Below are 23,345 nucleotides of genomic sequence, written 5' to 3' on the forward strand. Positions count from 1 at the left end.
CAGATTTTACAGATTTATTTTTAAAAAACAAAAACAAAAGGTTAAAAAAGTCCTTCATTTCCAACCCTGCCTGGGGGTGTGAGTGGGGAATAGAACAAGCTGAGAACGGTGCCCCCCCCCCCTTCTGGGGAGAGCCCTGCTCTTCCCCCAGGAGCCTCCGAGGACAGGGCAAGTCAGAGGCAGGCCCTCGCCCTTCCTGCCCTGCCTCCTCCGCAGGTAGCTCAAACTGCTAGCAAGTTCAAGAGACCAAGAAGTGTGGAAGCGGGAGGCCCAAGGCTGCCTTCTTCACGGGAACGTCACCCCAGCTCTTCTCTGCCCTCAGACGTTCTCTGGGCCCCCACTCTGGGGCTCCCAGGGCGGCGGGCGGGTGGGCAGGCAGGCCAGGAGGCCCAGCCCGCAGCAGCTCCCATAATGCCATCTGCGGCACAGCAGGCCAGTCGGGGGCACTTCACAGTGTGGGAAGGACTTCGGAGACAGCATGCCCACTCTGGAAAGGAAAACCTCCTGATCTTCGTCGCTTTCTGATCTCGCCTCTCTGCACGGAGGCTGCCCTTCTTTTCTATTCCCCATCCTGAGGCTGAGTGGAGTCCAGGACAAAGCACTAAGTGGCTGTTTGCTACAGAACACCTGGAGATGCCAGAGGGTGGCTCTCGGCCCATCTGCCAGTCCAGGCTCCTACACAGTCATCCAGTCACACACACAGCGTTAAGGCGTCTGTGCCAGCAGGCGTGGCCAAACCGGGCCCAGCTTCTCTCTCTCCACCTGTGGAGGGTGAAGGGGGAGAACCCCTGGCTGCTTCAGAAACGGGCTGAAGGGGGAGAAGCCGGCCACGGAAGAGTTAGCCAGGCCCGGAGAGAGAAGTGGGAGAAAGGCAGGCAAGGGCTTGCAAGGCCTCGATCTAGGCCCGACAGCTGCCCTTGAAAGTAACCCAACTCAGGTTGGGAGCCCTGACCATATACCCCCTGGAAAATGGGGGACAGAGAGAGGGGAAGAGAGCGGGGCTAGAGTATTGGGACTTTGGAGGAAGCCAGTGCTATCAATATTTACAAGCATAAAGCCCCATCTTCCATGCCACCTACCTCTCTGCCCCTCCCACAGAAAGAAAGGCCCCTGAGAGCCATTGAGGGGGTGCCAAGACCTCCTCACCAGCCACGCCCCATAGGGAGAGCCCTTCCCTCCGACTGGCCCCATATCTGGGCCCCTCAGGAATGTCTGTCTGGCTCTGCTCAGTCGGGAGGAGGAGCCCCGGGCCAGAACCCTGGCTGCGCTGGCGGCCCTAGGAGTCCTTGAGCATGCTGATGCGGGCGTAGATCTTCAGGGCAGGCCCCAGCTTGATGTTCATAGCGCTCATCAGGTGGTCCTCCTTGAGCAGCAGCAGGGCCTGCCCGTCGATCTCCTGGGCACGGAACTCCTCTGCTATCTCCTGGCAGCCTGAGGGGAAACGAGCACAGACAGCGTCAGTCAGAGCTACTGGTGTTCACACTTGGCACTTGCGCGCATGAGACACAGGATCTCCTCGAACCCTCCTAACCATGCCCTGAGGAAGGCTGTCTCGTTTGATAGCTCAAGACAGGCTAAGTGACTTACCCAAGTGATCCACGCCTCTTAGTCACTCATTTCCTGGTTAGAGCCCCACTTAATGAATGGGCCCGACCCGGCAAAGCAACGAGGTGCTGTGGGAGTGACAGCTTGTGATTTCTGAGGCCCAGGTTGCAGAGGGCACGGCAGCTGCCACCTTGCTCTTCCAGGGAGTTTACTTTGGGGGAAGCCAGAGACTATGTCATGAGGACACTCAAGCAGCACTCAGAAGAGTCCCACACAGAGAGGAACAGAGGCCGCTTGGCACTCTGTGCCACCTGAATGGGGCACCCCAGAACTGGGTCCTCCGGCTCCAAACCTTCAGACAACCCCAATTCTGGCTGCCATCTTGACTGAGGAGATCTCATGAGATCCCAAGCCAGCGCTGCGCAGCATTCCTGACCCACAGAACCTGAGGTAAAGCCACGATACTCTAGGGTGACAAGTGCAGATTCTGGTTTCTGGAAGAGGGGCGCTGCCGTGACCTGGGGAGCGGTAGTGGGCAGGAGCTGGAAGGACCCTGAGGTGTGTGTCAGTGACGTGTCTGAGATACTCTGAGGGACTGGACAGAAGTCTGATGGCCTGTGAGGAGACTGGGTGAGGCTTCAGGGAAAGGAAACTATTTCTGGAAATTGGGAGAAATGGATCCTTGCTGGGAAACAGAGAAAATGTCACGACCCCGCTGCAGGTGTAACACAGCAAGTGTAATGTGCCTCATGGATGGCACTATCTAGCGGAGGAAGTTTCTAGCAGAACAGTGATGGTGCCACCTGGCTTCTGACTGCTGCTCGCAGGAAAACGAGGACAGATGACGTAAAGGCGAAACTGATAGATGACAAGGAGCCAGGATTTGCTCAACTGAAAATCCCTGGCCTCCCCAGATAGCAAGTAATGTCAAAACTAAGAAGTCACTTCTAGGCAAAGATCAAATCCAGGACACAGATGAGAAATCTTGGCCTAGAGAGGGACTGAGGGGACAACAGATCTTGCACCAAGACCTTAGAAGCTCAAAGGTGCAGCCTCAGAGAACTCTAAGGATTTTATGGGTGTGCCTCACGGATCCTGGCCACCTGACAGTAGAGCTTTAAAGACATTAAGGGCGCTGTCCCTCAGCTTCAGAAGAAACCAACATAGAGAAAGGCTTCTCCTGGAGCAATTCAGGGTATGGTTTTTGTCTAATGGAGTAAACCCCACAAGAAGCATTGGAAGCCCACGGCAATTTTAAGACAATTGTACTGTCATAAACGCTGCTTGAACCGAAAGGGTCTGAGGTCACAGAAAATGAAGAGCAGCAGGAACAGGCTGAGAAAACTGGTCCACTCAAGGCTCAGGTTACCTTTCATGGGAAAAAAAGGAGGATTCAGAGCCTGGAAGCAAGAACGAAAGAGGATCACTCCCAGGCATGGAGTCCTGATCAGGGAAACACCAACACGTGCCTGACTAGATTTCAGAACGGGGACGATGGGTGACTCCTGTATCCTCCTGCACTGTTCTCCCCTTTTTGAAGAGCATGCCTACCATAGTGATCCTACACCCATCCCACACCTTGGGTGTGTGGACGGAATGGCTAATGTCTATGCAGCTTGAGGAGCTCATCCACGCCCAGACCAGAGTGCTCTGGTGAGATCCCAGGCTTTGAATTACTGCTGCAATGGGCTGAGACTTGTGGGGTCTATGGTAGGGGGTGAGGGTGGTCTGCTCGAGGGAGGAACATGAATCATGGGAGCCAGTGCCTGGCGAACTATGGTAACCAGCTCCAAATAAACCCGGCTTCCTTTTCATGTCCTTGTGGGCATGAACTGTGTGATACAGTAACAACATGTAGTTTCTGATTTAGATCAAAAGGACCACAGTGACTTCCACCATGCTCTCCTGGATCGCCCCATTGTGGGGACAAGTGCCCACTATGTCCTAAGAACATGCAAACACAAGTGTCCTGAAAAGGCCCGTATGGGGAGGAAGGGAGGCCTCCCATGGACAGCCACGCCCTCCTTGAGAATCAGGGGCATGGGGCACCTTACAACAGGATCCTACAGCCCCAGGGAAGCCCTGGGCCACATCTTCATCATCAAAACCTTGTAAGAGACCCTGTGGCAGAAATGTCCAGCCAAGCCACTCCCACATTCCTGAACAACGGTTAACTGTGTGGTGATTAATTGCGGAATGTGGCAAGAGATGACTAACACCCTGAAGTGAGGGGCAGAGCCAGGATGTGAGCCCAGTTGTGTCAGACAGAGCTCTGACCTCTGCTCCTACTCTGGTCTCTGAATAACAGTTGTGCGCTGCCGTCCACACCCGACGTGGCCAGCAGCGGGGTGCCACCGGCAGAAACAAGAGCCGAGAAGCTCTGGGATCCCCTGAAAGCACCTGTGAATCGTGGGAGGTAGGTCTTTCAAGGTTCACTTCTAAATTCTAGGCCTCAGAACCATGTGTGCCGCCTGGCAGGGTCTGGGTGGTTCCCTCCATCGTGTCCTTCCACACTGGTGAGCCTCTGCTCCAGCCTCTCCGGGGGATTGTGTCTCCGACTGGCTGAGCCCTGCCTGCCTTACCTCTCCCAACTCTGACGTCCTCCTTGACTGACCCCCTATACTCCCACCAGACTCCTCTGGCACCCCGTCCCAGGAGAGCGCCAGGCTGGACACAAGGTCACCCCTGCAGCTCACGCAGACCCCTGCTGTGCCAGGAACCGCCACGCATCACGGCCATGGGTATTTTTTACAGCTGCGTCCTGTAGCAGCACATATGCTCTTCTAGGCAGGGATCTCACTGAGTCATGTCTACAGGGCTATTCCCAAACCCGAGTCACTAACTGAGTCATTTCCTGGTGGTGGCAGAGTGGGCTCTCCCTCTGTCCCGGGTGGAGGTCGCTCTCCCAGTCTGGCACGGGACCCCGGGGCCTTACCTGGCAGGGAGCGGATGAATTCGTAGACGTCTTCCACATTCCACTTGGTGGGCTCGCTTGGCAGGAAGTGGTGTCCCATGCCCACCAGGTCCCGCACGTGCATATCCGGGAGCTCCAGGTCCCGCTGGCCTTGTCGCCGGCGGGAAGTGGACGAGCTGGCTGAGATGGGCGACAAGGGCTCCTCGTAGCTTGAGTTATCCGAACATCGGCTGGAGTCCTCCTGGCTGTGCGTCAGCTGCAGTGCAGCTGTGACCGAGAGGGGCACGGCGCCCGTTGGCTGCGAGCAGAGAAATTGCTGGCTTCAGGAGGAGGAATAAACCCACCAGCAGCAGGAAGACGAGCAAAGGCAGGTAGTCTCCCCCTCCTTCCTGGTCTATGACCACCCACCTCTGAATGCTTAGATCAAAACGCGTCCTCTGGGCTGTCCCCTCTGGCGTGATGCAGAGCGAGCCCCTCCCAGCACCCGTGCAAGCCCTGCACCATTCTGATCTGATTCTATCTACACCTATTGTTTCTTCTACATGTGGGGTTTTACACCAGGACTCTGGAGGTTTCAGGGTTAGGTGCTATGAAACAGCACGTGAAATTTCTGTGCACGTACGCGCTGGGTCTCAGCCTTGGTCAAATTCTTAAAGAGCTTTACAACCCAAGTGATGACAAGCAGCCAAAGCCATCAGGCTCTGACACGTCCCATGAGACTGTGGGTTCCCACCGTGCAACTTAGAGCTGGGCTACAGCATCTGTAAGGACCGCCCGTGTTCCCGGGAGAGGCTGCAAGAACTCAGTGCTCAGGATTTGAGGAGGCAGCGGGGAGCAGGGCGTGAAGGGGATGGGGCTGCCTCCTCACCTGGCACTCCGTATAAGACCCAAGGGAACGGGGACAGTCTGTCTCTTCACGGGACCAGGCGGCAGAGGTTCCACGGCCATTTCCACAGCCCCAGAAGGACGGAGGCAAACCGGAAGGGGAGGGGTGAGGAAGGGGCAAGGTCACTGATGGAGATCATCACCTCACAGGCACCCGTGGGTCTAAATGCAGGGCCCTATTGTGGGGTCTGGGAAGGGCTTGTGAGAAATGAGAACATGATGGAGCAGACTTAAGTCAGTCACAGAAAAGGAACGTGGGTATCCCTGGTCTGTTAGGGAGGGAAGCTGGTGGGGACTTGTGACAATGGAGCTTCGGGCCCTGCCAGCCGCTCACCTGCTTCTTGGTGTCCTTTGTAAGTGTCGGCAGGCTGGCTTTGCTGGCCCGACGGCGGTTGTGGGTTGTGGCTCCTGCCTTCTGCAGCTTGCTTCGGTCCGAGTGGAAAAGCCCCACTCGCTTGGTGCACCCCACGTTGTACCTGCCAGAATCAGGGAGATGGGGGAGTCAGAACAGTCACGGAGTGTGCGGGTCCCCGGCAGCATGAGGGCAGCAGCGGAGTCTGTCCGCCTGCTCTGTTCCCGGGTCCATCACTTACTACTAGCTGGGTGACTTTGGGCAAGCCACTGGACCTCTGAGCCTCAGTTTCCTCATCTGGAGCTAGGGATGACACGGCTCACTTTCCAAACCTGGTCTGACAAGTGTATGAGCTAATGTGTGTAGAGTGCTGGACACAAGGATTTGGGAGCACAGTAAGAACTCATGGCTGACACGTTCTACACTAAACATGACCTGTGCCAGAAAACAACTGTCCTGCTGGCAAGGACAGGTGCACCTCAGAGACACCGCGGGTTTCATTCCAGGTCAAAGCTTGTTTCCCGGTTCACATAAAAGTAATGTTTACGTGACACTGCAGCTCATTAAGACGACAGTGGGGGTGCCTGGGTGGCTCAGTCGGTTAGGCTCTGACTCTCGATTTCAGCTCAGGTCACGATCTTAGGGTCGTGGGATTGAGCTCTGCAGCAAGTTCCGCGCTCAGTGGAGAGTCTGCTTCTCTCCCTCTCCTTTTGCCTCTCCCCTGCATGTGTGCACACCCACGTGCATGCCCTCTCAGTAAATAAAACTTTTAAAAAAAATTATAAGAAAAAAAGACAATGAAGTTTGCTGCTCATTGGGCTCTTCTTTTAATGAAAGATTTCTCTGAAGCCTGTGATGCTGTTTGATAGCTTTGGGCCCACAGGAGAACTTCTCTCAAGCTCTGCTTCATCAGCTCAGTTCATTTGATTTCTAAATCCTTTGTTGTCATTTCAACAGTCTTCACCAGGAGGAGATGCCTCCTTAAGAAACCACATGTCGGGGCGCCTGGGTGGCTCAGTGGGTTGGGCCGTTGCTTTCGGCTCGGGTCATGGTGTCGGGGTCCTGGGGTTGGGTCCCGTGTCAGGCTCTCTGCTCTTCGGGGAGCCTGCTTCCCTCTCTCTCTCTCTGCCTACTTGTGATCTCTGTCAAATAAATAAAATCTTAAAAAAAGAAATCACATGTCTTACTCATTCCTAAGAAGAAACTGCTCATCCATTACGGCTTTATCAGGAGACTGCAGCCATTCAGCCACACCTTCAGGCTCCACTTCGAATTCCAGGTCTTTGGCTGTTTCCACCGCATCTACAGCTACTCCCTGCCCCGCCCCCGCCCAAGTCTTGAACCCCTCACAGTCATCAACTTCTCCCAAACTCCTACTAATGCTGGCATTTTGAGCACTCTCCCTGAATCCTGAATGTTCCTAGTAGCATCTAGAATGGTGAAGCCTTTCTAGAAAGTTTCTAATGGACTCAGAACCATGTGCTCCCCGGGCAAGGTCTGTGCAGTTCCCTCCATCGCGTCCTTCCACATCAGTCTGCCCAGATCCACCAGTGGAATCTCTATTTACGGCAACGTTACAAAATGCATTTTTTGAAAAAGACTCGAAAGTCAAAACTACTCCTTGATCCATGGGCTGCACAATGGATGACGTGTTAGCAGCACGAACGCAGCATGACCGTCATCCAGCGTCTCGACCAGAGCTCGTGGGCAGCCAGGTGCACGGTCAGTGAGCAGTAATATTCTGAAAGAAAGCTTTTTTTCCTGAGCAGTAGGTCTCAACACTGGACATAAAATACTTACTAAACCATGTTACAATGGCTGTGCAGTCACCCAGGCTTCGTGGTTCCACTGTCAGAGCACAGGTAGCGCAGACTTTGCACAACTCTTAAGGGCCCTAGGATTTTCAGAACAGTAGATGAGCACTGGCTTCAACCTGAGTCACCAGCTGCGCCAGCCCCTAAAGAGAGCGTCAGTCTGTACTCCGAAGCCAGGTACTGACTTCTCCTCTCTGGCTATGAAAGTCCTGGATGGCATCTTCTTTCTAGAAGGCTGTTTCGTCTGCACTAAAAATCTGTTGCTTAGCATAGCCACCTTCATCAGTGATCTGAGCCGGATGTTCTGGAGGGCTCCCTGCGGCCTCTCCATCAGCCCCTGCTGCTTCCCCTTCCGCTTTCACGCTACGGACACGGCTTCTTTCCTTAAACTTCACGATCCACCACTGCTGGCTTCACTCTTCTTCCAGCAGCTTCCTCCCCTCTCTCCGCGTTCAGAGAACCGAAGAGAGTTAGGTCTTGCTCTGGACTGGGCTTTGGCTTAAGGGAACGCCGTGGCCAGCTGGATCACCGATCCAGACCAAACTCCATATCAACAATGAGGCTATTTTTGCTTTCTTACCACTGCTGTGTTTGCTGGAGTAGCAGTTTTTATTTCCTTCAATAACTTTTCCTTTGCAGTCACAACTTGGCTGTTTGGTGCAAGAGGCCTCGCTTTCAGGCTGTCTCGGCTTTCAATGAGTGTTCCTCACAAAGCCTCATCATTTCTAGCTTTTGATTTAAAGTGAGAGGCGTAACACACTTTCACTTGCAACACTTAGAGGTCACCGTAGGGTTATTAATGGGCTGAATTTCAATCCTGTTGTGTCTCCAGGAACCGGGAGGCCGGAGGAGAGGGAGAGAGATCGGGGAAGAGTCTGCTGGTGGAGCCGTCAGGACACAGATGACGTTTACTGATTAAATTCACTATTTTATGTAGGTGTAGTTTGTGGCACCCAAAATAATTACTATAGCAACATCAAAGACCACTGATCACAGATCACATAATATAGTAATAATGAAAAAGACTGAAATGCTATGAGAGAATGACCAAAATGTGACACAGAGACACAAAATGAGCCATTGCCTTTGGAGAATGGGGGCCAAAAGACTCGCCTGACACCTTTGACCTGTAAAAACAGCGCCATCTGCGAAGCCCAGTAACACGAGGGCCGCCCGGAGCTCGGCACAGATTCAGAGGCACCAATGCCCTCCAGCACAGGGCTGAAAGGGGCTTGATTCTGGCCGAGGCAGAGCACCTCTGTGTGGGGCTCAAGAGGTTGATATTCTCCTGAGAGCTCAGGGCTTTGGCATCCATGCCTCTTCACCCTGGTACGAAGAGCACTCGGGGCTTTACAGTCCCATGAGTCTAACTCCCCAACCTTATGACGCTGGGCACATTTATCTACCCTTTGTGCCTCAGTTTCCCAGTGGGTGTGAAGGGGCTGGTGGTAATCCCTGCCTCGAAGTTACTCGGAAGACTAGATGACACCAGGCACACCCTCTCCCTGGTGCACAGCCTGGAAAGCGGCAGGCACTGAGGACCTGATGCTGCGCCTGACCTGGGCCTCTGGCCTACGCTGGATGAAAGTTCATAGACGGGACATCTGTACCCAGAGCAGGGGCTCTGGACGAAGCTTCTGGTGGAGGGCTTCCCCCAAGGCAATAGCTGCTAAGGGCAGGACCAGAGTACGGGTTCAGTGGGTGGGGCCCAGGAGGGACAGCCACACTAAAGCCTGCTTCCCTTCCTGCTCCCTTGAGTTCTGGGTGCCAGGACCAGGCAGATTAGGGACGCAGTGCAGCTTCCAGGCAGGTGGAGGGGACCAGAACACTGCTAAGCTACACCTGGGTGCTCCTGAGATGGACTGTCACCAAAGGGGGTAGGCCCCGAGGTGCAATCCTGAGGAGAGGGAGGGGCTGGCAGAGCCGTGGGACCAAGGCCACTTACCTCTTGGCACACGCCATGGAACAGAAGCGCTTGGAACGCTTGAACTTGTAGGCAAAGTCCACCCGGCCACAGAGCTCACACTTGAGCTTGAGGGGAGTACCCTCCTCTTTGGATTCTGGAAAGTATGGAAATTGAAGGAAGTGTAAAGAGAAGAAATTTCCACGAGACCCTGGACAGCCCCCCATGAGGCCTGCCTTTTCTGCTCATGGCCCCGTAGCGGTGGCCCGCAGTGGCGGACAAGCTTGGAAAATGCCCACCCGCTTTTGCCACTGGTTTGGGAAGGGCCGTTCCCCCCACCCTAGAAAGTACCCAGGGGTGTCTGCTGGTGACCCCTGGACACCTGACAGGATTTTTTTCCAAAGCGCTAAGAGACCGAGGCAAACGCAGTGGTCAAGAATCAACAGCCCTCTTTATGACCCTGGGAGGCTCACAGGGAACACTCCGGGTGTGCTCACATCTGGGTTTGGAATACCTTGATCTGCCTAGTGGGCTGAGGACCTGGATCAGGAACCCAGGAATTCTGTACCCTCCACAGCGACCACTGGTCAGTGGCTCAGGCTGCAAGGGCCGTCCTGGCCTGGTCACTGGGCTGCCTGAGAGCTGGGCCCTTAGGCAGCGAGAGGACCACACTCTTGCCTACGCCACTCCCACAGGAAAAGTGACTCTTGGGATCCTGTGGCTGGCTGGCGTGGGGCTGGAGGAGAGGCCGGGGACAAACAGCTCCCCAAAGGAAGCGACCTTTCCCCTTCCCTGTTTCCTAGGGATAGCGGCTGAGATGCGACCCGGAGGAACGTTTAGCAGATGGACACGTTCCTCCATGGACATCAAGAGAGGAAGGGTGTGTGGCCAGCCTGCACAGCCCTGGCTCCTCCGTGGTCAGGTGCGGCCATGCAGGAGGCCTCGGTGCTCGGGCTGGGGGATGCCTACCCTGCAGATAGGGCTCCTCCATCTCAGAGTCAGTGGTGGTGGTATGATCCTGCTGGGGAAGTTTCTCAGGCAAGAACCCCTGTGCATACTTCTTCTTGAGATTCCCCACCAGCAGGGACGAGCGTCCCACCTAGAGGACAAAGTGACACGGAGGCCGTGAGGGTTAGGTGGGGGGATGCTTCCTTGTTCTCCAGCCTCATCAAAATCACACATACAAAGCAGCGAGGCACAGATGCCAGCCTCTACATTGTCATCCCAAGCGTAGCAATGGCTTCAACCCAGGACCACTGGGCGGCTTAGGAAGTTGGGAAAATAGCTACTCTTCCAAATGACTAAGGGGCAGAGATGGAAGCGGCAATCAGGTCTCCCACTGGACCAGAAGGCAGCCAGGGCCTGGGGCTCACACACCACCAGCGGGAATATAGCTGAGGCCCCGCGGGAGGCAGGAGACTCAGCAACCATATGTGATTTCCTACTGTCCTCCACCGTATCGCTGCTCTACCCAAGCCAGAGGGGCAGACAGCCCCAGAGGAGTGCAGGAAAACGGGACTCCGGGCCACACAGCAAATGTCCTCCGAGGTTTCCAGGACCCTAGACTGGCTTATTCACTCTTCTGGTCCTTCCTTTGCTGCCTCTGCTCAGGCGGCTGGTGGCTATTTCTCTAGGGTGATGTGGGGGCGGTTACTCAGTCCGCAGCCGCCCTGTGGGAGGGGGGGTTTCTGGTGTTGCTCTAGGCGGCCACGCGGAAGACCCAGTCTGAGGAGGGAAGGGATGTGGCCGGGCGGGAGTTACGTCTAGCTAAGGGGTTCCAGAGAGAATTCCTCTGCCATGGGCCCTGAACCACCTTCAGAGGGCAAGTGGACAAGAACCTATTTGTGTCCTGGCATTCTGGAAAGGCAGTTCACCCGGCTCGGTTCATCAAGCTTAGAGTCTGCCACTGACTAGTCAAACTGCTCATGGACCCAAAGAGTGAGCAAAAGGCAGATAGTGTCCCATGAAGATGGTTTCTCTCACAGATGACTTCATCACGAGAGGCCAGTGTGCCCCTGGCTTTGGGCTCCTCCCAGCCACAGAGCAGCGCCCCCTGTCCTCACCAACTCACACTGCATGGGATCAGCTTGGGGTGCTTTGTTCTAACAAGCTATTTTCTTGATTCTTTTATATTTCTCTTTGGTCTTGCGCTTTCCCTGGAGACATCTGATGTGCCCTTTCTAAAGGGCCCCTCACCCTCATTCACTCTTTTCAAGGCTCTGATTCCAGAAAAGCAGCTCAAGCCACAAATTTGTTCTCTTATCTTCATTTCAGACACATCTTGAAAATTCTACGCTATACACTTTCCTTTTGTTCTCTAACTGGTTAAAGTTTTGCCACGCAGAGGTTCTGGCATTCAAAACTGAACAAGGTCTCATTTCCCAAAACCCATCGTCTTGCCCCAAACACCCAATGTGAACTCTCTTCTAACTAAGGCCGGGGGGAGGTGTCACACAATACAGGGACACAGCTGAGTCTGTGTGTACACCCTTCTAACCAAGGGGCCTTGCCAATTACTCCTACTAATCACTGGTCCTTTCTGGACAATAGGAAGACACTCGATCCTAGAAAGAAAATGGCTCTGACATTCTTTTGGGAGGAAAATTAGCAAGGAAAGAGCAAACTTTACATTTTTTGGAAATTTTACATGGAAATGTAAAAATATTCTAATACACATCCAAAATATACTTCAAAAAAAAAGAAAGAAAGAAAAAAAGAGGGGAAAAGAAGTAGTCCGTACCGGGAAAGGCTCCGCCCCCTCCTGGATCACAAACCCTTCGATAACATGCGTCAGGATTTGGGGTTTCACAATGGCCTGTGGTGGTTTATTCTCACCATTCTGGGGGGCAGTGCCGGTGATGCTGGAGGCAGAATTTCCGTTCCCTGAGGTCATGCCGGGGCTGCTGAGGTCGGTCAGTGCATGAACAATGCCCTGCCCTGTCTCTGCACAAGGGAGAGTAGGAAAACACAAGCAGGGGAGGTCAGAACCGGGGCGGGACCAGCAGCAGAAAGAGGGCGGGGACTCAGCACGTGCCTGGTTTTTTCCGTGGAGCCAAGCGACAATGCAAACCAAGCAGTCCCCTCCCTCAATGACCTATTTAAAAGTGGTGGGGTGGAAGGACACGCCAGCAAGGGTGACTATAATCAGCTCTGCAGCGAGGCAGCCTGTCAGCTAGCAGTATTTCTTAATTTCCCAACTGTGCTAAGAACAGTACGACCAAGTTCCACGGACAAGAATTCTCTTTGGGGAGTTAAGACCTTGGTCGATACCGATCTGGACAAACAAGGTCACCTTCAGTTCAAGGGTATTTAAGGCGGTATCTACAACCAGGATGAAAAGGGGCACTAGGTATAGGGGCTTGGGGTGTGACAGGGTTTTGAGGGGGGAGATGTTACACCATCTATGAAGGTCCATGGAGAATGCTTTGATTTTAAGCATCCCGTGAAATGTCAAAGTACTGAAACCCAGAGATGAATCCAAAGGGAACAAGAGGGCCGGGCCCCAAGTGAACACAGAGCTTTCCGGAGGCTGGTTATCTGGGGTCAAACGTTGCGATAAACCCAAGTTCAACTTCTCCCCCAAAAGGGTCGCCAAAGGCTGTGGGGCTGCTGCTGCTGGCCCTGTGCTCTTGATCAGGCCCCTTGTCCTGTTCTCAGCTCCACACAATCTGGTCCTCAGCCAACCATGGAGTCCTTGCCTCTGTGGACAACCCTTCCTGAGGTCTCCACGCCTCTGTGGGCCTGTTGGCCTTCCTCTGAAGGACCCGATAGAGTGCTCTAAAAATCGTGCTAAGGGGCGCGTGGGTGGCTCAGTCGGCTGAGTGCGCGACTCTTGATTTTAGCTCAGGTCATGATCTTGGGGTCGTGGGATCAAGCCCGGACTGGGCTCCACACTGGGCAGGGAGTCTCCCTGAGATACTCTCCCTCTCCCTCTGCTCCTCCCCCAACTCACGTGTGTTCTCTCTCTCTCAAATAAACAAACAAACCAAAAAACCAAAAAACCAAAAACCCAGGTGTGCTGAGGGGCTCAGCACAGGGAACCTCCTCTTCTCCACTTGGCTGGCCCCTCTCCTGAGCTGCTCCAGGATTTAGAGGTATAAAACTTTACCTCACTTCTGCCACCCCCTCCCTGCCCCCTTCCAGGACCATTCTCTACCACCACCAACTGTGGGAGCGAGGTTGCCTGTAACCTGGAACTTCCTAAAAAAGAAAAAAGAGAAAGAAAAAGCCATTTCTTTATTGCAACAAGCCTATTAATATTAAGCATAACCCTGTGTGTGTGTTACATATTTGAAAAGTGATTTCAGTACACAAGTTAAGTGGTTTTTGCACAAGACTTCTTATGTCGATGCTCCTATTTTCCTGTTAAAAACTGAAAATGTGGGGAGCCTGGGTGGCTCAGCGGGTTAAGCATCTCTGCCTTCAGCTCAGTTCATGATCTCAGGGTGCTGGGATGGAGCCTCACGTCAGGTTCTCTGCTCAGCAGGGAGCCTGCTTCCCCCCTCTCTCTCTGCCTACTTGTGATCTCTGTCAAATAAATAAATAAACTCTTAAAAAAAAAAACCATACAAAAAAAACTCCCCAAAAAACCATTTTCTTAAAAAAAAAAAAAAAGAAAGAAAAACAGAACAAAACTGAAAATCCCACCAAGGAACAGGAATTCAGTGTCTGATATGGAGCATGGAGAAATAACAATAAATTAATTTTAGAAAAGGTTATAACTGGCTTGTTTTCTTACTAGTGGGTCCTAATGCTTGATAAACCAGAATAAATCTGGTTTGATGAGAAAGAATGTATGGTGATCCATGCAGTCACTCCGCAGACTTCCGTAATCCAACGGTAACTTAGAGCTGAGCAGTAGGGGAGTTAGCCAAGAGACACCAATGATGAGATTGCTTTAAATTAGTTTTTGTTTGAGACAGAGTCACACTGGCAAGTTAGAAAGATTCCTTTTGGTGTTCATAGTAATTTGGAAAAAAATTTTTGACAGCTTTGACTTTACTGTAGAGACGGAAATTTTCCTCTTTGGAATTAATCTTTCTAAACTATAAAGGTGTTTGGCAACAAGAACAACAAAATCTTTCCTTAACTGTTCATGAATAACTAGCAGGACTGAGTCAATCAAACTGAACCAATCAAGTTAAATTTCCCTGCTTTTAAATGTTAAACATTTAAGACTGCATTTTCATGGTTACATTTTCTTTAATATTTTAACTATGCAAAGAAATACATATATTACTTAAAATGATAAGTAAATGTTAAAAAACAAAACTGAATATATAAGTTAACATTTTATTTTTAGGTGGTGCTTATTTCCTTCTGGTAAAATATCCCCTGATTTCTCTAATGAACTATAGATTATAGAATCACAAGACTGGAAAGCCTGGTTCAACCCCTTACCAATGCTTGAACCTTCTCTATAATAATCCCACCGAGTGATTTCTGGGCATTTGTTTGAATACCTGCAATGACAAAGGAACTTAACTACCTCTCGAGTAGCTCCCTCTGTGGACCGTTCAATTAAAAAGTTCTTCTTTATTAGGAGCCAAAAACCTATCTCCTGTTCATTTCTGCCCACCCATCCCGGTCCTGTTCCTTAAGACCACGCAGAACAAGGCTAATCATATTTGTATAATGGGCAAAAGCACAGGCTTAGACCTGGCTTAAGAGACTCCTCTTTATCACTCAAGTGAATTAGGGGCAAGTCCTAGACTCTCTCTGAGCCTCGGTTTTACTAGCCGTAAAATAAGGACGATTACTATACCTCCCATACGGTGCTGGGTCCCTCCGCAGACCACAAGACAGAATCACCAGCACAGCAGTGCTAGCACACCAGGAAATGCTCAAGAAACACTCTCGGTGCCAGAAAGCACAATGCTCACGGCCACCGCACATCTTCTCCTCTCTGGGCCAAGCTCCCTCTGCTGCTTCAACTATTCCTTGCACAAAAGCCTCCAAGTTCCTCATCTCCTACGTGTCCTGTTTATGTCTTTTCAAGTCCGGGACCTGGTCCTTAACTAACAGAAAAATCAAGTGCATTGATCTAAGAGACTGTGTTGGTAAGATTTTGGCTTTGTTTCCTTTAAACGCTGTCACATTCCTGACTGAGAGCACAGGAGGAGGAAATAAGTGACTCCCTTGTGTCAGTACAGAGTACCTCGGTGGAATTAATCCATTCTCCTTGAATTCTGGGATCACTCCCACCTCCGGCTTTTCATGGATATTCATCACCAAACTGCTTCTGATATCTTGTCTCCTTTTATGGGATCTCTGCATCCTGGCTTGACTCTTCTCCCTCCCCCGCACCCCCCTTCCCTCCTGTCTCAGAGCGGTGTCTATTATGTGCACTGGGGCACTGCAAGACGGGGAGACGCAGGCATAACTCTTGAGGTCAGATTCTTTCCTTGTGCCAAACACAGGAGTGAACAGATACATTCAGTAGCTCAGAGTTGACAGAGTCGATGCTTAACTCTGGGAAGCAAGATTTTGGAATCTAAGTTTTTCAAAAAAGGATATTATTAAGCAGGAGAACAAACAAATCAATCCTTTCACCCGAACATTAGAAATTAGCACTCTCCATTCTAACTGTGGGGCAGGCTGCAGAAGAAACAGAAGCCAGGGGACAGGAGGAGGGCATTTTATGAATATACAAAGGTTCGCAGTCCTCTTGGAAGCCAAGGCCCCCTCATCTGCTTTAAGAACAAAGGAGTTTGGGCTATTTCTGGAATGACCAAACACAATCTCACCCCCTGCCAAGCCCAGCATGCTGAGATTAATTTAATCTACTTCCCTGCTCTACCAGACTGCTCCGCAGCCTGCTTGAGGGAAAGCAGCTTAACAGGGAAACTTGCACAAACCTGTCCTGCCGGCTCTGAGGCCAGATAAAAGATAAAGAAAGACTTGTCTTCCGGAATTCTTCCTTTTTGAATTCTCTGGACCAGTCCCTGAGGCTGGCGCGGCTGCTGGAGATTCCCACAGGTCTCAGAAGCCGTTACACACAGCTAGGTACTGGCATCTGAACGCTGGAGGCCAGGACGCCGGGAGCACGAGGGGCTCTGGGAGGGAAGGCAGGCCAAGCTTCGGTGGTGGTGGAGGTGCGGGGAGGAAGAATTTAGTCCTTCATGAAGCTGCCCACAAGGGGCTGAGGATTCAGATGAACAGGACAGTATGTTCTGGGGAAGCTATTATACTATATATGTCTCAGGCTCTAGGCTGCTTCTCAATTCTGGTCTCATTCATTGGCTCTGGCAGCAACAGAGCAACTGGCTCTGGCTGGGTAAAACAGGAAGAACCACCCAGCAGCCTGTTTGTGAGATGATCTGCTTCAGGGTAGGGTCCTTCCGCTAGGCCGAGCAAATTTCTTTAGACAAGGGTTATGTCCTGTCACCTCTGTATCCTCAGAGGCTAAACCCCATGTCCCCTACAAGATACGTACTTAATGTCTGTTATACTGGATGGTCTAGAACCCACGGTCTCCATCTGAGCAGGTTTCCTTAGTCTCAAACAGGGAACCTGGCACCATCTGAGGTTTGTAAATTATCTCTAGAGGCTGTAATGATTAGAGAGCAGTCGGGCCAGCGCCTTCTACAGCACTGGCATTTCTGGGCAACTAGTTATAAAGAACAAGAGCTATTCCTTGGCCCGTTTCTTCTCGTTAGGGTGGGGATTTCTTCAGTAAGGAGCATTAAGTTGCCCTGCAGGCTGGAGTTCTGGATTCCCTGGCCCCTTTGAAATATGTATGCGGACTCCAGGCATCAAGAAAGGTATGATGACCGCTAGAGTCAGAGGCCGGGAGGCTCCTACAAAGACGGCTTCGCCCGCAGGACCAGCCACTAGGTGTCCAGAGAGGCTGAGCTCTCCTGCCCATTTAAGAGAGAGGCCTGGTTGGCTACAGCTCTGCAAAACCTGGGCCATTTTAGAACCAGTTCTCATGTCCTTTACATGAGCAGACAGAACAAAAATCAGGGAAAAAAAAAAAGTAAAGAGAACAGTAAAAACAAAACAAAACAAAACAAACATCAGTTATGCTGGAATCGTGTTCAGGATGAACACTTATGATGGTGTTTCAGATGGCCTGGCCAGTCACTGTGTCTGCTCCTAAAATAAGTCTTCCTGAAGCCCTTAGAGCAAACGGAGCTGCTCCTAGCCCCTCAGCCTGCACCACGGATTTCTTCTGTATTTTCACCAGACGAGGAGCATTTTAATTTACAAGACTTCTAACCACCCTTCCTTGACTGTAGTGGGAGTGAGACAGAGCTAATGAAGTTAATCAAGAATTTAAGGAAGCAAAGTAGGTGATAACACGGATCATTTGCCTTGCTGCGAATCCTGCCCGACAAATGGCAGGACAAGGCTGCTTACCCAAAACAGGGCATTCTCCCCAGGCCCCAGGCTATGCAATCGCGCTCTGTGCGCCTCGGCTTAGCAGGTCCAGTCATGGGGCCAGGAGGGGGGCCAGCAGGACTCCCACAGAACCGTGCGCTCTGGAGGGAGCCCATGGGGAGCACCTGCAGCGTGCCAGCCGCTGCTGGGAAACCATGCCGGGGAGGCGGAGAGCAGCAGGCCTGTGGGGGGAGCCGAGAGAGCGGAGGGCGGGGAGGCTGCCGGTGCTCTTACACTCTCCTGGTTATATTTGGGCGCCTGAAGAAACCGGTGCCATTCTGAAAGTGAGGGAGGTAAGATATGTCATCAACGCCCGTTTGTTGGCATCCCTCCACCGCCCCAGGGGGAGGTGGGAAAGTGAAGGGGTGGTGGCGAGGAGAGAGAAAGGGGTGGGTAGAAATAGGTAGAGGGGGGACAGGGGACGAGGGAGCGAGGGAAGGAGGAGCGAAGGCTCTACCCTGGGACCCTGACTGAGTCCATCCATCAAAGAGAATCATTTGGTTTACAACCTTCTTTAAAATGCAAATAGACACCTGCGGTCGTTCACACCTGGCTGTGACCCACCCGACAGAGGAGCAGACAGCTTTCCTTCCAATCTGGGGACAGCGGGCTTGGTGGGAGGGGTGGCAGGGGTGGGAGGGGAGAGTGATTATTCTGGATCGCAGGCACGAGGGCACACAGGGCCGGGAGTCTAGTGATTTTCCAGATGAGGAAAAGAGTGCATTTTAGAACCAAGGCAAGAGTGGATGCCACATATTTGGAAGGCAGGACCTTCTAAAACATGCGCAGAAGGAGCTCTTAGTCAGGAAATAACCCGTCCCTTCCCACCCCGGGGATGTCCCCCGCGCACCAGAAGGCAGGAGGCACCAATGCCCAATGTTTTAACTTTTTCACTTCTGCTACGGAGCGAGCTGTTGGACACGGCAGAAATCCTTACCTCAAGGACACACAGCAGGTTATGGCCGTCACCATCCTGCTCCAGCAAGAGCAGCCCACTGTGACCCACCTCTCTCAGGAGGGGAAGAGCTGGCAGTGACAGGAGGGGCCCTCAGGGCACCGGGCTGAGCAGGCACAGGGGGATGAGGCTCGGGGTCCCCGCCCGGGTCCCTGTGGGGAGAGCTGGCCAGCAGAATGAAAGCCAGGCCGAGCCAGGCAGCCGCAGACCTGCTCGCCGTGTCACAGCAAAATGACCTTGTTGAGTCTGGGTTAAGAGGCTTGCAGGGCAGTCCTGCTCCTCGGCTCTCAAGCGTCTGAGCTGAGACACTCTGGGGAGGGCTTCTGGGAGGGGGCGCTGCTCCTCCTCCTCCCCAGCAGCCATTACCATACAGCTGACTTCCCTGCCAGCTCTGAGGACACAGGCCGAGAGAGCGGCCCTTCTGACTCACCCACAGGCCCCGGCTACAGTGTACATAAGCTGAATTGTAAACAGCTGAATGTTCTCCAAGCTGCCACCCCCAGCTCTGAAGGAAGGACTCAATGGAGCGAACAGCCACCCTCCCCCCACGCAGGTCCAGACAACGGGAGCACTGGGGGATTTCCAAACAGCTGCAGGCACTGCTGCCCAGCCCGCAGAGGGACGCCCTCGATAGCCAGGGTCCTCGCACAATGGGACCAAGCGCAGCAGCAGCACCTGCAGGACCAAGGGGTGACTGCCCACGGGGACAAGTCGAGGCACCAGGGAACAGTGGCTAACTCTGACTACTGGGAGTCAGGAAGGGGTTCCAGACTTCTACTTGGATGGAGCCAGGCCCGTGGGATCCGCTGCTGAGGTCGGGGACTCCCAGATATTCTCCCACCATAGTTCTCTAGTAGGTGCTGGGACTTCAAAAGACAACGCGTCTGGGAACTCGCAGGAGACACCCTATACCTGAGACCTCGAGATCACAGAAGATGGAAGTCAGAGCGGCAGAGCGGAAGGAGTGCTGGCTCTGGGTCGGGGCCAGTGCCTCTGGGATCATCTTCTGCGTTCTGGTTCCACCTTTGATTTATCTGTGCTCTGAGCCTTAGTCTCCCCATCTGTAAAAATGAGGATCATCCTGCCTCTGCTGCAAGGTTATGGTGAATATTAGAATTTTTATATGGAAGATGCCCGGCACTGATCTCATTTAGAAGCTGTGCAACATGGCCATTAGGATTCTGGGACCAGAAAGACCTGAGGCTTAAATCCCAGTTTGTAATCGTGGATAAGTTACCTGAGGCCTAAGTTTCCTTAGATGTAAAACGAGTATTTAGACCTGTCTCACTCGGCCACAGTAAGGATTAAGTAAGATAATGTAGGAATGGCACAGTGGAACAGGCCGGACTTGGCCCTAGGAGGGCTAATATCACAGACACCTGAAATATTTGGAAGCCTGCCTTAATCTCTCAGTCTCTCTCTCACAGAGCCTGGCTTCTCGTGGCTCCAGGACAGAGCAATTCTTCCATCTGCCCAAATTCAGGTACCAAGTCTGCTCCTCAGACACCCTGGTCTACTCAGGGTGTCCTGTTCTCATCCTCTCGAGGTCAGGCTTCAGAAAGAAATGCTCCTTCCACTTTGACCGTGGCAGCTGCGACACAGGAGAAATGTACCTGCCTCCAGGGCACACCAAATGTCTCAATTCACCTTCAACACTCATTAATCAAAACGATGAGGCAACCACCACACTCCCTTTCTAGATAGTTCTTTCGTCAAGAGTCTCAGGGTACCACACAGTGCAGAACCCCAGCAGCCAGACAAGGTGACGTGGAGCAATTTAAGAACCACTTTACCTGCAGAGCAGTATACTCATGGAACCTGCACAGCCAGGAGATAGTGCAGCCCATGAAAAGGATAGTTTAAAAGGCTGAAGATAAAATCATGGAAGATGGCTAACAGTTAAGAAAGTTAAGAAGAAAAAAAAAAAAAAAAAAGACAACTAGAAATGTTCAGTAAATTCCGTAATTATTTTCAGGTTGATGATAAGGAAAGGCCATTACAACAGGGTTGCCTGATAGGCCGCCTTGTTTTTTTTTTATCAACTGCAGGAGCACTGATATTCTCAGATAAATGGGAGGAGAAGGGGGGAGGGAAGAGGAAGGAGACAGAGAAAGTGGGGGAAAAGCTAAGCCTCAGCTGTCTCACCCAAATAATGGGACAGATGATACCTATCTGGCAAACCAATCCTCCCGACCATTTCTGCTTCCAGCAAACATTACCTTCCTCCTTCCTAAAACTGTTGTCTAAGTCTGCAACGATTCTGCTACTAATCAGCTGATAGAACAGATTAATACTGACCACTGGAGGCCTGAAAACACAAACTTCACTGATTTTTGTAGAAACAGTATGTGACTGGCAATAAAATTGTTTCAATTTAAAGTGTCCTTTGCTTTGATCGTTTAGATGTGTCTTACCATATAGACGGCATAAATACAGATTAAGATAGATTTAGATTGTATGGATTTAGGCCCCATATGGATGGTTGCAAACGTGCTGAAGACATCAGTAACTAGGGATAATTATATGCTATTTGAGACATAACAGCCATACAAGCAAAGCCTTAACAATAACCCCCAGTGGTCAAGAGCTCTCACTTTCTTGCCAATGGTCTCAAGCCTGGTCCTCCTAACCTACTGGAGAAGAGCTGCCTATGACATAGCATCTGACAGGCATCTCCTTTTAAGAGATAAATTTCACTGCTGAGAAGAAAATCATCCAGGAACCAGATATTTGCTTTAAAGGCAGCCTTAAGGGGTGACTGGGTGGCCCAGTGGGTTAATGCTTCTGCCTTCAGCTCAGGTCATGATCCCAGGGTCCTGGGATTGAGCCCCGCATATGGCTCTCTGCTCAGTGGGGAGCCTTCTTCCTCCTCTCTCTCTCTGCCTGCCTCTCTGCCTACTTGTGATCTCTATCAAATAAATAAATAAAATCTTAAAAAAAAAAATGGCAGCTTTATTAGCAACCCGGGACTGTCTTCAGCATCTGGATTTATCTCAAAACTGGAAATGCCTGTTTAATAATCCTTTCTTTGGGCGCCTGGGTGGCTCAGTGGGTTAAGCTGCTGCCTTCGGCTCAGGTCATGATCTCAGGGTCCTGGGATCGAGGCCCGCATTGGGCTCTCTGCTCAGCAGGGAGCCTGCTTCCCTCTCTCTCTCTCTGCCTGCCTCTCCATCTACTTGTGATTTCTCTCTGTCAAATAAATAAATAAAATCTTTAAAAAAAAATAATCCTTTCTTTGATGAGTCAAAAGAAGGTGCTCTTATTTTGGACTTATCTAAACTAAAAAAAAAAAAAAAAACTATTTGGAAATTGAAAGAAAAGGAAAGCACATCCTTTTTCACTAACTATAAATAATCTGGAAGGGGAAGGGAAAAAAAAACCCTATTAAGTTTATCATGCTGGCTGAGATGGGTCTTACGATGAATCACACAATTTACCAAATTATGTGCTATGTTTCTTACTACACTTTCTTTCTCCAAAAACTAACATTCTTAACTGTATAACTCTAGATTAACTATAAAACAGGCCATTTCTTGACTATCAATCACATTCTACTTTGTTATTGACAGGAAAAAGTTCAGAATCTGTAAGATTTTTGTCTTGGTTAAACAAATGGTTGATTATTTTCCTAACAATTCCCCAAGTGTCATAAAGTTGAACTAGGGGTGCCCTCCCTCTGGGTTTCTCGAATCAGTGGTCTGAGGCAGCTGGTAATTCAAACTGAAATTCTGAAATAAGTTAATGCTCAAAATGAAACCTACATCTGAGATTAAGTACTCTTAAACAGGCACACTTCTTTTTTAAGAGAAAACATACTCAGAATCAATCTTTAAGTGGTGACTCACATTATAGTTTAAACTATACCATAAAAACGTTTAAAATACAAATCTACATATGTTCATATATCTACCTTGCGGGGTAGGCCAGCTTTGCTTTCCACCAAACAAGGTGCCAAGTCACTCCGGGAGTGTCATTCCTGTTACTGGTACAAAGGCCTCCTGGGGGCAGATTGCATAAGGCAGCCAGTCCTCACCCTGCTTTTCCAGGGAGGGTGTGTGTGTATGGAAAACACAATAGCATCTACAACCACTTTGGTGAGATTCCTCCCAACCACACAGAGTCATCATCTTCATCTTCTAGTTGCAAAATGGCACAAAACAAGGGGGATAAATGAGAAAATATCACTTATGAAGACTCCTTATTCTCATTACCCTACTCTCCTCTCTAGTGAATGTATATTTTCAGAAGAGAACCCTTTTTAGGATGGGACCAAATCTACTTGGAGATTATATGACACTGAACAGCGAGGAGAACTTTACTATAAACTTGGAATAACACAAGAAAGATGCGGGGGGGGGGGGATTGGGAAATATCATACTGATGTGCAACAGTATTACCAGAACTGGAACCACCATCCTGGTCCCTAGTTTTTGTAATTTAAATTTTATTTTGGCTTACTGATCCACCCTAGCTGAAGGTGAAGGACTGTGATAGGAAGTGGCTGAACTTTATTGGGCAAATAGTTACCAAATGTCTCGTATGAGGTCCACAGCCCAAAGGGGGACAGAGACTTAGAGGAAGAGTTTAATAAGACT

At 51.1% G+C, this 23,345-nt stretch overlaps 1 protein-coding gene across 16 annotated transcripts in view; it reads right to left on the reverse strand.

Annotated features, from left to right (window-relative positions):
- PHC2 (polyhomeotic homolog 2) overlaps window positions 1-23,345 on the reverse strand; it is a 115,121-nt gene continuing 91,776 nt past the window's right edge. For 15 of the 16 annotated variants that reach the window (XM_082685654.1, XM_082685644.1, XM_082685655.1 and 12 more), the window contains 6 exons: window positions 12,154-12,356; window positions 10,383-10,512; window positions 9,456-9,570; window positions 5,679-5,820; window positions 4,481-4,757; window positions 1-1,431 (listed from right to left, as the gene is read on the reverse strand). In XM_082685654.1, coding sequence (XP_082541780.1) covers window positions 1,277-1,431; window positions 4,481-4,757; window positions 5,679-5,820; window positions 9,456-9,570; window positions 10,383-10,512; window positions 12,154-12,356 — 1,022 coding nt within the window. In that variant the 3' untranslated portion in view covers window positions 1-1,276. Of the gene's footprint in view, window positions 1,432-4,480; window positions 4,758-5,678; window positions 5,821-9,455; window positions 9,571-10,382; window positions 10,513-12,153; window positions 12,357-18,732; window positions 18,902-23,345 lie in introns of those variants that run through there. The other variant, XM_082685651.1, reaches the window with a different exon arrangement.

Source organism: Mustela nivalis (assembly GCF_964662115.1).
Source record: "Mustela nivalis genome assembly, chromosome: 10".
In the NCBI taxonomy this organism is placed as follows: Eukaryota; Metazoa; Chordata; class Mammalia; order Carnivora; family Mustelidae; genus Mustela; species Mustela nivalis.